Below are 13,395 nucleotides of genomic sequence, written 5' to 3' on the forward strand. Positions count from 1 at the left end.
GCATGCCCGACTACAGATCAGGATATGGGACTAGAGGTTCAGGGATTTGCTAGGGTCTCCCAGAAATCTCATCAAAATGAAGATTAGTGCTGCCACACACGACCCAGGGCTATGGGAATGCAGAAGCCAGAGCCTCCTGGCCTGGCTGGACCTGCTGGGTGTAAGCCTGTGACCTGTGCTTCAGAATCGTGTGTTCCCCTAGAGCCCCGCAGTGGGGAACTTGGACACTGGTCTGAGACAGCCCTGCATGGACATTGAAACAAGCCCTTTGATGGTAGCCAGACCCTTCCTGTTCCTGCACCACAGTCACTCCAGGGCCAGGGCAGAGCCCCTCACAAGAACTCAGCACCATGGCCCTCCACTTTAGTCTGTGGGCTGCCCAGAGCTGTGCATGTAAAGGTGTCCAAGTCTGGGGAGGAGCAGGGGTGTGTGGACTCAGGGGACCCCAGCTCTCCACTTCGTGGTCAGCATTTTGCAGAGTTGCTCCATCCAGCTCTGGCTGCTGGCTGGGTTGGTGCTGACACCTAAAGCGGACACTTGGCCTAGTATACGTGCACCTGCTGTCCAGAGTGCATGCCCTCTTCCTGCCATGGGGTGAGAGGTTTGTTCCGTGCGGCAGTGGGCAGCACAGGGGTGCAGGTGTGTCTATGGGGAGCACCTGCATGCTGCCACCAGTCTAAGAGACTTTAGCCTCAATTTTGGCCATTTCGGGAACCACCTCTGTCTCCCACCACACCAGGAAACAAGCACTTCCCTGGTGTCCCTGGGTTCAACCTTGCCTGGGAGTGTGGGCACCACTGCCTGGGGGAGGAGAAAGGAGTGGGGGTGGGGAGGAGAAGGTTCGGGAGGCAGTGGATGACCAGGGGCTGAGGTGCAGCCAGGGAGGGGGTGCTGGAGGCATCAGCCAGCAGGGGCAGGAGGAGAGGAAGGGGAGGGAGCAGACAGGTGAGGCCTGGAGGTGAGTTGCCCTGGCCCAGACGGCTCAGGTGGGCCTGGAGCCCTGCCAGGAGAGGTCTGGAGCCCCTGGGGGATGAGGGTGCTGGTCCCTCCTGTGGCTGGCAGGGTCTCTACACCCATGGGTCTCAACTTGTCCCTACCAAGAAGGGCAGAGGCACCTCAGGTCAGTGCTGGCAGGCACCAATGCCCACGGAGTCCCAGGGCAGTTGAGGGGTGAGGAGGACGTGGCTCTGGTCAGCCAGTTGGACCCAAGCCCCGGCAGGGCATGGCCACGCCCCCTTCATTATGGCAGTCCACTGTAGGGCGTGGCATCTCCAGGGAGCCCTCCATGGGCTCAACCTGCTGAGGGAGGCTCCTGCCTAGCCCTGCCCTTCTCCAGAGCCAGGACCTGTCCAATGGGCACCACACCAGTGAAGGCCAAGAGGGAGGGGGCAGAATCTTCAGCCTGTTTCCCTGGGGAGTCCAGTCCCCCCACCCTACTCTGGGAGGACCTCTCTATCCCATTCCTTGGCCCCCAGGAGTCACCCCCTTCCTGCCTCATCCTCTGAGCCCCGCCCCCTTGCATTCTCCCTGGGTCCTTCGCCCTCACTGTCTCCTTTCCCTCATGACAGCCCTCCCAGTCCACTCCAGACAGGGGCTCCCAAGGAAGGGATAGGGCCTGAATGCAGAAGGGCTACCCTGGTTTTGGGTGGACGGCCAGGGCGGGCTTGTCTTCTGTTGCCTGGATTTCCTGAGTTGTCTTACGCCAGCCTGCCCCAGCCTCAGCTTCCCTGGCTATGAACAGGGCTGATGGTGCTGCCTCTTGGGACATGTGCAGGCCAGAATAAAGGATTCTCGGTTTGGCTTGGGAAAGGCCACCCACTGATTCCCCACCCCCTGGATCCGTGGGAGTATCTAAGGTTGGCGCCAAAGAAGCCTCCAGAAGTCAGTTTCCCAGCCTTCCTGTACCCACTAGGCCTCAGAGCCACAAACTCCTCATGGCTACCACGCATGGCTTCTCGGGGTGTGTAAGCCTCAGCACGGCCTCAGAGAGCACCCTGTACACACCAGGGAGGGAAGCTTGGCCAGGCGCCGGCAGTGGCAGAGCCTCTTCCCACACTTCCAGGCTGACCCTGATCCCCCCAACCTGGCCTCTGACACTGGGGGCCTCCCCCCTTGGGCCTCCTGTTACTGGGTGGACTGCCTGCAGCCCCCAGGTCCCCTGCCCCAGCATTCTGGCAGATTTTGGTCTGTGGGGGGGCCCAGGTCAGGGATGGAGAGCAGCGACCCACTCAGCATGTGCCCAGTCCCCCGAGGCCTTGGCCCCTCTGCAGCAAGAGGCCTGGTTGTATGCCGGCACCAGGGGGGTCCTCTGGGCCCTCTCCCTTGAAGCCACCCTGGATTCTAGTCCCAAGTCACTTAACTTCCTCGAGCCTGTTTCCTGGTCTATAAAATGGGGGCGATGGTACTTGCCTCTTGGGTGGTTGGGACGTGTCGTGCAAAGCCCTGGGCAGCAGCGGGCCGGGCACTAAAGGGTGCCCAGGAAGTACCAGGAATATGAACATCAGCTCCAAATCAGCAACAGCCTCCAACCCCTCAGCCCTGCCCACAGAGAGCCAGGGCTTAGGGGAGACAGGGCCTGCCCAGTCTTAGCCGGTCAGTAGCAGAGTCTCGCTCAGAACCTGGGTGGAGCTTCGGCTAACGGGGCTGGCCAGCCACAGGCACCAGGCCAGGCCTCTTGGGAGCATTCCAAAAAGTTTGACACTCAGGAAAACATTGTTTCCAGAATACAAAAAGAAGATGGCACAATCAAATTGCATGGAGATGTAATTAAATGTTTACATAACCTAACATAATGTCAGTGTTATTTTTAAATTTAAAATAAGGTCATTCCATTTGTGAATAATTGGTGGGGTCAATTTTTTTTTCGTTTTTACCAGGTTTTCCCAGCATGCTGATGACCCCCAGACAACTCAGACAACTGTAAATTAAATGAATTTCCTATGGCCCCAAATGTCCAAAAGCAAAAGAGTAAAATTTCCTTTCAAAAACTTTTTCAAGAGAAAGCCAAGTTTATGCAGGAGGGATGTGGGGGCAGATTCAAGACACTTGCTGCGGTGTTGGGGGGTGGCCTCCAAAACTGGGAGGCCTAGAACCTCTGAAGCTGGACAGGCCCTGCCTGGCCCTGCTGCTGTTCTGGGAGCCCCTTCCCTGAGGCCTGGGGTCAAAGGGCAGGTCCTCCTCTCATGAATGGTAGGGGTGCTGCTATCTGGGCAGGCTTCCTGGAGGAGGTAGGTGTGTGGGGCCTGAGAGCACCTCCAGGACTCTGGGGCATGGGGGTGATATGGGTGGGCACTTTGAGGCCTGCCTGTTTCCCCTGAGCTCCCACTGCAGAGTCTAGAGGGCAGGAAGAGCAGGGGTTGGGCGCTGGTGGAGGCATCAGTGCACAGATGCCACAAAGCTGCCTCTCCAGGGTTCTGCCAGCTCCCCGCCTCAGCTTGGTGGCACAGGCGTCCAGCTCCAACCAGGACCACTGGGGGTATGGTCTGTCCTGCCCATGGTCATTGCTGTGCCAGCCAGGGGGGTCCAGCTCTTTGGAGCCTCCTCCCAGGTGTAGGACCCTGAGGACTAGGCCTGGCCACTGGGTCAGGCTGCGCTGGGGGCTCTGTCCAGACTTAGGGTGCCTTGCCACAGTGGGGTGACCCCAACACAGGCAGGACCTCAGGCTGTGCTGCTTCGAGGAGGCGGTGGAGTAGGGCGACCCTGGTGGCCATTAGGGGCAGTGGTGGGAGGATGAGTGGGGATGGGAGAGGTGGGCTGGGCCGCAAGAGGGGAGGGGACAGTCCCTGCCTCAGACCCGCTCCCTGGCCCCTCACTTCATCCCAGCAAGGATGTGCACCATCTGAGCCTTCCTGCGGTCTCACCCCAGGCCTCCCCTGAGCCACCTGCCCCTTTGCTCACAGCCTCCTTACCCCGGCTCAGCCCAGGAACCAGCACAGCCAGTGCGGGCGGGTGGGGAGCTTCCTGCCTGAGGAATGGCCGAGGTACAGATGAGCCACAGGGAACCCACCACAGTACGGCTGGTGGGGACCTCGGGAGATGCCTCAGGCTGCAGCGGGCAGGGCCGGACGGGGTGCCGCACTCCCAAGATCAGGTATGGCGATGGTCTGTCTGCCCCAGGGCTTCCTCCTGAGCCCCAGGCAGTGCAAGGAGGCCTGGCCCAGGCAGCCTCAGCCTTTCCCCAGCTGCTGGGACCAGGAACCCGGTGCTCAGGGCTGGGCAAACCCCTGCCTCCACAGCACCGTCCCTGGAAGTGGCCTCTAGGCACCACCCAGCCACCATTGGCCATGGCCCATGCTTCCTGGAATGCCTCCCATCAGAGGACACTTCTGTGTCTGCCTCTTGGAGACCCTCCTAGATGCCCACAACCCAGTTCTGTCACTTACAGACCTCCTCGAGCCTCAGTTTCCCCATCTACAACACAGGGATGCTGCTCCCTCGAGGGGCTGTTGTGGGAGTAGACAGGCCTGCTCAGGAAATGACGGCAATGATGGTAGCAGTGGAGAAACTGAACTCACAGGAGCTGGCCCATGGCACTCTCCTGCCCCCAGCACAGAGACTGCGGTCCCCAGCCCCATCTGTGGGCAGGCAACAGGCCCTCCTTTCTAGAGCCTTCCAGAGCTGGTTCTGCCTTGGCCCGGTCTTTCTTGCCCCCAGGTCCTGGCTTTGCCCTTGGGGTGGGCATAGCCCCATAGATGGGTAGAGTGGCCACATGTCCTGCCTTTAGTATGGAAGTCCTGCAGCTCAGGAAACCTCTCATTCCTGGGGGAACAAGACAGTTGGTCACCCTTGCTGGGGGGCTCCTGCGGCCCCAGGCTTTCCTGCAGGGCAGCTCTTGGAGAAGGCTGCCCTCTCTGCTTCCCCCTGCACAAGGCAGCCAGGGCTGGCCTAGAGGGCTGCCGGGGCACAGGCCACATCCAGACCTCTTCGGGGAAGACCTTTCTTCCTGGTCTCCGCTCACTCTGCCACCGCTGACCTGGTGGACGAGGAGGACTCCGTGCCTGGGCCTGGAAGCGGCCAGCATAGGTGCCCAGGAGCAGGCAAGGGGTGTGGCGCAGCTCCATGCAACATGGCTGTCCACCGGGGTGGGCGTGGGGCGGGCAGGCCAGCTCAGAGTCCCCTGGATGTCCCTTATTCTCTGCTCCCAAATAACAGCCCTGCTCAGATGAGGCTCCACATTCCAACACACTTTCTCCCTTGCCAGAAATAAAGCGCCCCAAGTATCTGCCCACCCACCAGTGCCCACCTCCAAAGGACAGGGCACCCGAGTCCCATGGTACAGGCCCATCGTCAAGGCAACCCAGCCTGCAGCCGCCCTCCTGCCTTCTCTCTGGGACACTCCAGAAGGCAGCCGCTCTGAGTGCAAGCGGCACAGTGCTATGACCAGGGCCACGAGGTGGGACGGGCCCCAAGCTGGGGTGGCCACGAGCACTTAGACCTGCCCCCCACAGGCCAGGGGCTGAGCTGAAGACGCCCAGGCAGGTGGGTGGGAAGGTGGGGACAGGCATTGTGGGGGCAGAGCCCTGGAAGGTGAGAAGGGGCCAGCAGGAGGCAGGGGGTGGCCACCACTCCTGGGGGCTGGTGGGAGTCAAGTCCTGCCCTTTAATTGTCCCAAGAGTCCAGAAGCCTCCAGCTTCCTAGAGGAGAATGCGTGTTGGCACCAACCGCATCGCCTTCCAGGCAGAGAAAAGGGACCCGCGTTCACGGAAGAAAGGAGAGTGTCTGCAATTCTTCAATAGATTTATGGAAATGGCTTCGAATTACAGCATTTAGAAAATAAATATAATCTCGATACATAATATTTCTTCCATTATATACTCCCCTGCCAGAAGCCACTTCTAGCATGTGCACTCCACCAGTAAATAGTAATCAGGTTTATCCTAGAAAAGAAGCAGTAGGTGTGTCATCTCCAAAAATAAAACTGCAATCGTCATTACAACGTGAAGCCTGAGATTTAAGCCTGAGGAGGTGTCTGCTGGGCCACTCGGCTGCGGCAGCCTGGGTCCCAGGCCGCTCTGGGGTGTGAGGAATGGGCAGGGTTCCCGGGGGGGCAGAGGGAAGGAGAGGTTGTGGCCACGCTGGTGGCCCCGGGCGTCCTGGCTGATTGGTAAGCCTGACCCAAGGCCCCCAGCAACCTCTGCCTATGGCGTCAGCGCCTGGTCGGACCCCCACGCCATCAGCAGGGGGGAGCACCCTGCCTCCCTAGAGGACCGCTGGGTCAGCTTCCCGCCTGTCCCCGCTCCAAGAAGGAATGAGATGCATGTTGTTTAGCCACGTCCTGAGGAAGGATGGGGGTGGCGGGGTGAGGGCTGGGGAACGAGGTGGGCCGCTGTGGGGGAGAATGGGCCGCCTGCATTTTGGGTTTGGGAGGCACATGGGGAGTCCTGCTGCACTGCAGAGCCTGCAAAGTGGCCCTCACTCCGGCTTCCAGATTCACCACCACAGCAGAGGCAGCGGAGCGGCCCCACTCCCGCCCACCTCCAGCACCCACCCCGATTCCCACAGCCCCCGAAGAGCTCCAACGTGCCTTCCCCGCCAGGCACCCTGCCCTGGGCGAGCCACCAGGCTCCTCCGGGTCCACTGCTGGGCAAAGCTGACCTCCTGTCAGCCCCTGCAGCCGGCTGGGGTCCCTGCGGGGAGGCAGGGTGGGCGAGACAGAGGCTCTGGATACTCTAGAGGTCTGGGCAGCCCTGGAGTGGTGGGGGCTCATGAGACGCTGTGAGACCCGCCTGCAGCACTGCCCCTCCTTCCTGGAGGTTCCTGGCCCAGGGCAGGTTTGGGCTGCCCCTGGCGCTGCGTCACAGGCCGGCCTTGTCGCTGTAGAAGGGTGTGACGTGGAACACGTAGCAATGGGTGCACACTCGGACTGGCTTCACCTGCCCGTAGCGGGGCAGCGGCGCTGAGTGTGAGGAGCAGCGGGAGCAGAAGATCTGGAAGGGGGTTGGGGCAGTGAGGGTCCGTAGCAGGCCGGCCCCACCCACCCTGGCTCCTCGCCCTCCCACATGCCCACCCACCCAGCTCAGGACGCATTGGTGGGTGGGGACCGCTCGGCCCTGGGTGATGGGGCTGTGGTGCTGGGACCTTGAGGCGGCTGCACTCCATGAGGGGTCCACATCCTGCCCCAAGGCTGCTGCAGGCTCCAGTTCACACCCGCTGTCCCCTCCCTGGGGCTGGACCTGGGCACCATCCAGGTCCCATGGCCAAATGCCTGGAGTCAGAGCAGGGCCCAGGAACTTCAGGGGCTCTGCACAAGATCCCACGGGCCTCTCCGGCCTCCCTGGGCATTGGTCCCAACTGCCAGACCTCAGGCTGTGTCCACGGTCACCCTTGAGTGCTGGGGGACCCTCTGTGCACGGGGGGGTCCCACCCACCTTCCCGCAGCTGCGGCAGTGGTGCTTCCGGCGGATGACGGTGAAGGGTGCCTTGCACGCCGTGCAGAAGCCACAGGCCTCGTCTGGCACCCACTCAGGGGGCTCTGTCACAACAACAGCAGCTTCACATCAGCAACGGCAGGGGCAGGTAGGCTGGGCCGGCACCCTCAACCTGCCCTGGGCCCTCCTTCCCATCCCAGACTTCCAAGCTGCCCGACCTCCAGCCAGCCTCCCGGGGACGGTCTCCAGCTCTCACACCTGGACTGGGTGGCCTGCAGCCCCTCCCCCAGGAGGAAGGCTGGCTCCCACGGCCCCCACTGGTTTCTGGTGCAGGTCCCAGGCCAGAGCCTCCTACACACCTTCAAAGTCCCCATCGCGGGTCTTGGCTGCCAGTTCCGAGGACGACAGAGTCTCCTGGCACAGTGCACAGTCCTCCAAGGCTGCACTCCGCAGAGTCTGGGTGACTGATGGAGAAAAGGGGGCTGTCAGGTAGGGTGAGGGGTACAGGCAACTGATGCAGGGTCACCTGCACCTGCTGGGCACAGCTGGGGGCTTCCAGCCGTGGGTCAGCTCCCCAAGCCCCTGGCAGTCTTATGGCAGGTGGCACCACGAAATGTTGGGCACTGATCCTGGCTGGGACTCTTCCTGGGCAAGGGCCTCTCCTTTGCACAACATGGGGGCCCAGAAGCCTGTGGCTGCTGCCCCCAACAGAGGCATCCAGCTCTGGGGCCCTGCATGGCCCGTGTGTAGCCAGGACCCGAGCTCACAGCCTCTGTGTGCAGAGCAGAGCCACGTCACCTGCTGTCTCTGAATCACGATTTCCAGAAAGCAGCCCTGCCAACTTCCCTGGTGGAATGCTGCCTGGCGGTGTGGATTCTGCAGGGCAGAGCTGGGTCAGCACATGGCCTCCTCCCTGTTGGGCCAGAGCTCCGGGACCAGGCGGGCTGCCCTGTGTGCCTGGACACTCCATGAGCAGGAGCCCCTGTGGCAAGGGGTGACTTTGCCAGAAGAGGTGCCTCAGCTTAGCACCAGGGCACCAGGGGTGGCGAGCAGGGGCTGAGCCCCCTTTCCCGCCCTGGATCCTACCGGAACCAAGGGCCAGACTCCCTGTGCCTAACCAGTCCCTGCCCTGATGTTTTCCCTTCAAGATAATGTAGGTGCATGTGTGAGTGAGAGCGTATGTTCACATGCTGAGCGTATGTGTGTGCAGGTGTGAGGAAGCATAAGTACATGTGTGCATGTGTATGTGTACATGGGTGTGGGCACACATGAAAGCATGCATGCATGTGTGTGTGCACGTGTGTGTGTGGGTATGCATGAGAACGTGTGTGCATGTGTGTGTGCACATGTGCATGGGTGTGGATAAGCATGAGAACGTGCATGCATGTGTGTGTGCATGGGTGTGGGTAAGTATGAGAATGTGCGTGCACGTGTGTCTATGCATGTGTGCGGGTGTGGGTATGCATGAGAACGTGCGTGCATGTGTGTGTGCATGTGTGTGTGTGTGTGTGGGCATGCAAGGATATGTGTGTGCATGTGTGTGTGCGGCTGTGAGTATGCATGTGTGTGCGTGGGTGTGGGTATGCAAAAGAATGTGTGCATGTGTGTGTGCACACGCGCATGGGTGTGGATAAGCATGAGAACATGTGCGTGTGTGTGTGCTTGCGTGTGTGTGTGGGTGTGGGTATGCATGAGAACGTGTGTGTGTGTGTGTGCGCACCTGTGTGCATGGGTGCAGGTAAGCATGAGAACATGTGTGCATGTATGTTTGTGCACGTGTGTGTGAGGGTGTGGGTATGCATGAGAATGTGCTTGTATGTGTGCACAGGTGTGTGAGGGCGTGGGTATACATGAGAACATGCATGTATGTGTGTGTGCACGTGTGCGTGTGGGTATGCATGAGAATGTGTGTGCATGTGTGTGTACATGTGTGCGGGTGTTGGTATGCATGAGAACGTACATGCATGTGTATGTGCGTGCAGGTGTGGGTATGCATGAGAATCTGTTTGCATGTATGTGCATTTGTGTGCAGGTGTGGGTATGCACGAGAACGTATGTGCATGTGTGTGTGTGCACGTCTGTGGGGGTATGTATGAGAACATGTGCATGCATGTGCTTATGTGTGAATGTGGGTGTGGGTATGCATAAGAACACATGTGTGTGTGCACGTGTGTGTGCGGGTGTGGGTATGCATGAGAACCTGTGTGCATGTGTGTGCTTATGTGTGAATGTGGGTATAGGTATGCATGAGAACATGTGTGTGTGTGTGTACATGTGCGTGCGGGGGTGGGTATGCATGAGACCGTGTGTGCATGTGTGTATGCATGTGCCTGTGTGTGAGATGGCTGTGAGAGTGTGCCTGTGTGCTTGTCCTGTGCCGACCGTGTGTGACACCTCAGCAGCTCATGGGCAGCAGCAGACTCTGCTACCCTCATAGGGAGGGGAGTTCAGGGTCGGCTGCCTCCCACTGCTCTGAGAGGTGGCACTCAGTGGAAGGGATGCTGCACCACGGCCGAGTCTCATCCTTAAGAGGGAGGGTGTGGACACTCCCAGCCTCCATCAGAGCCAGAAGTGAGGTCATCTTGCTGCTGCATGGCCAGTGGACAGGAGCCGAAGCTGTGGGCATCACCCAGAGGCCCTGGCCCATCTGCTGGTTTGCAGGGGTGGAGCCACTTCCCGGGCAGGTAGCCTGTCTGGGCACTTCCTGGGCCTGCTGCTCTGCCCCTTGGCTCCCCAGCAGGCAGGGCAGCCTGGCACATGTGGAGTGTGGAGGTCTTGTGAATCCTGGGGTCCATGATTGCTTGGTAGGGCCCTATTTGCCCAGGGCTGGAAGATGAGGATTTCTGTGGGCAGGGACACAGCCACCAGTGCAGCCACAGAGCCTGTCCTGAGTGGGCACTCACCCTTCCTTAACTTGTCCTTGTCATCTGCTTCTGGCTTGGTGGCCATGACCTCAAACAGCGTTTTGAGAATACTTCTCAGGTCACTGGCATAGTTTGTTTGCAGCTGGTCAGCCACACCTGAGGGAGGAAGACCACGGTAACAGACAGAAGGACGAATGGAAGGAACTTTGGAGGTCGGTGCTGTGGGCTGGGCCGACCCAGCCAGAGCTCACAGCCGAGACCAGCATGTTCTCAGATCAGTAAGGGAAGGAGGAGGCCCATCCCCTTGGGGGAGGATTCCCTTGAGAGGAATAAAAACTTGGGAGTTGAGAAAGAGCAGGGGAAGGGAGAGGACCACACAGACACCCCCGCCACAGTCTGTCTGCCACTGACATTCACAACTTTTATGCACAGGCCACAGCCCTCACTGCCGAGCTGGCCCGGCCATGTGCTGAGGGACACTCACAGAGCCCCTGTACTGTGCCCACACCCAGAATGACACAGCCCCTCAGGCATCCAGATGTGTCTACCTGCAAAGCGTGCCCCCACCCCCACTGCAGGAACAGCCCCCAACAGCCTATGTGGCTGAGAGCCCAGGGTGGACCCTGCCCAGCGGTGGTACCAGCACTGGCTCTCCCGTCCCCAAACCCCATTGCCCCCGCCACCACTCCCTGGAGGAAAATGCCTCCCTACCTCACCTGCAGACCCCTCCCGCTCCTCCCGCCTGTGTGAGGTCAGTCCAGCCTTCTCCATGAGGAGGAGTGCTTGCTCCTAAGCGGCAGAGCAGGCTGCCGTTTCCAAGAAAGTGATGGGGAGGCTGTATACACCCCGCCTGACCTCCAGTAAAGTGCAGCCCATGTGCCCTCAAGCCATGCGCCCGTCCCAGGCCCCAAGAGGGCACCTGAAATGCAGACGAACAGGCGGTGAATAAGGTCGTGGCTGCCATGGAACCTGGACCGGATCTTCTCTCTCGTGGCCTGTGGGGCGACGGGTGTGGCTGCTGGGGCTGCCTCTGGCCCCGTCTTGTCTGAGGAGCAAGACCCAGCCGCGGAGCTGCTGCGTGGAGAAGGAGACAGGGTGTGTGGGTGGGTTACAGGGAGGGGCTGCGGAGCCGGAAGGTCACTGGTCAAGGCAAAAGTCTGTGTCGTCGCAGATGCCCACCCCACAGGTGTGGGTCTGTGGCCCAGATACACAACTTTCCTATCACTTAACCTAAAACGTCCTCACCACGTAAGCCAGGTGGTGCGACAGGGCTCTCAGCCAGTCCCAGCCCTGTTCTGGGCCTCTGATTTCTGCTGGGCCTCCTGGAATTGACACTGGTGGTGACTCACCCACTGAGGCTGCGCTCCTGTCTTAATATCCACCCACTTCCCCGACGGAAGCGTCAGCTCACCTTGCATGCCTTTTCTAACGGCCTGTCAGGCGGCCCCCACCCTAGCCCCTGGAACCTGTGAACCTGACCTCATTTGGAAAGAGGGCCTCGGCAGCTGTCACTAGGTGAAGCATCTGGAGAGGAAGAGGTTGTCCTGAGTAAGCCGGACAGGCCCTAAGTCCAGTGACAAGAGTCCTTATGAGAGGCAGACAAGGACACAGACACAGGCGGGCGGAGAGCCCACATGGACACGAGGCTGAGACTGGAGATGCGGCCCCAAGCCAAGAACACCTGGAACCCCCAGAAGCTGGGAGAGGTGCGCGGCGTGAGGCTCTGCCGGAGTCTGGATTTCTGGCCTCCAGTCTGTGAGACAGTTTCTAGGGCTTAGGCCGGTGACAGCAGCCTCAAGAAACGAACACAGGATCCCCCGCCCCCACCCACACTTCCCATCTCCACCTTCCCACAGCTGCATCCTCAGCTTTGACCAGATCTGCTGTTCAGAGGTTCCCCGGTGACCCTATACGTCGTTCGCAGCTGGGCCTATACGAAGGCCTGTTCACCTTGCCCAACTCTAGGGGTGCACCCTGACCCCTCTCATTTTAATTTATCTTCTATCTATCTTTTTGTTCCATTTTCTGGGAAATTTCCTCCAACTTGTTCTTCTAAGTTTACTCTTGACTTTTAAATTTCTGCTATCAGGTTTTTAATTTACTGCTGTTACTGTTGTTTCATGGATGCAAAATCTTTTCTCTGCCTAGAAATATTCATGATCATTTTTTCCAGTTGCCACTGGTGTCCCGCGTGGCCTCCTTTGGAGGGCTTGGCTCCTTTACTTGGCCGTGTCTCACGCCGAGCCTCGCCCGAATGTTCGGGGATCCTCCTGTCGGAAAGGAGGAAGGGTGGGTGGAACAACCGGAACCTTCGCCTTGCTGGTGGGAGTGTCAACCGGTGCAACCACTTCGGAAGAAATGTTCGCACCATTTCGGTAAAACCAGGGCTGTCCACACTCCACAGCCCGGTGGCCTCTGTTGCCGGCACACGCTGGAGACACGGGTCTGCGTCTGTCTGCAGAGACGTGCGGTCTTAGAGTCAGCGCTGCTCCAGTGAAATGCTGGACAGGGTCCCAAGTCTGGGACCAACGTGATGGAAGATCGACCGTGATCTAATCACTTACCAGCAGAGGCCACAGAGGCGGAGGTGAGCCTGCCACGGCCCCGCCAACGCGAGTGAGTCACACGTGGCGTGAGTCCTTTCACACCGAGGGAAACTGCAGAACTGCCTGGTATCTAATTTAGGGACACAGCCTCATGACATCAACCCTGCAGAAGCACAGTGGCACGACGCACGTGAGAATTCAGGGCAGCAGGCTGCAGCAGAGGATAGGTAGGAGGCTGGAAGAGGCCCCAGAGTTGCACGGGGCTCCCTCCCTCACGGCGACATGCTAACAAGCTGAATATTCACTGGAACGTGGGGCCACGGTGGGAGGCTTGGGGGCCCTGGGCCCCTGGGATCAGATCCTCTGCTGGGACCCCGACGATGCTCTGTGGCTCTCCCCTCCCGGGTGGTGCAGGATCCACAAATGAAGCCCCTGGCCTTCAGCTTGGGGGTGTGGACCTTGCTGCCCTCTGCCCTGGGAGCTGAATGAGGGAGGGGCCTTTACTGTCCAGGATGTCAGCTTCCACTCAGTACCCCCAGCCTCATCACAGCCTTAACCAAAGGAACTAAAGCTGGGCTCAGACAGATACTACACACCCATGTTCACAGAAGCCGAGAG

General features: G+C 59.7%; 1 protein-coding gene across 1 annotated transcript; it reads right to left on the reverse strand.

Annotated features, from left to right (window-relative positions):
• Nucleotides 1-5,719: 5,719 nt before the first annotated feature.
• On the reverse strand, nt 5,720-11,649 carry LOC108311499 (lateral signaling target protein 2 homolog). The gene is made up of 6 exons (XM_037742140.1): nt 11,643-11,649; nt 11,151-11,471; nt 10,271-10,387; nt 7,727-7,831; nt 7,368-7,471; nt 5,720-6,926 (listed from the first exon to the last, which is right to left on the reverse strand). Exons 1-6 carry the CDS (start codon nt 11,647-11,649, stop codon nt 6,795-6,797), a joined length of 786 nt encoding a protein of 261 aa, XP_037598068.1. The 3' UTR covers nt 5,720-6,794.
• Between the last annotated feature and the right edge of the window lie 1,746 nt (nt 11,650-13,395).

This window comes from Cebus imitator, unplaced genomic scaffold, assembly GCF_001604975.1.
Source record: "Cebus imitator isolate Cc_AM_T3 unplaced genomic scaffold, Cebus_imitator-1.0 Scaffold117, whole genome shotgun sequence".
Taxonomy (NCBI): Eukaryota; Metazoa; Chordata; class Mammalia; order Primates; family Cebidae; genus Cebus; species Cebus imitator.

Coding starts and splice junctions, on each gene's coding strand:
- LOC108311499 (XM_037742140.1), bottom strand. Junction 7,472..7,726: donor CCGCGATGGGGACTTTGAAG/GTGTGTAGGAGG, acceptor TTGTTGTGACAG/AGCCCCCTGAGTGGGTGCCA. Junction 6,927..7,367: donor ACTGCCGCAGCTGCGGGAAG/GTGGGTGGGACC, acceptor ACCCCCTTCCAG/ATCTTCTGCTCCCGCTGCTC.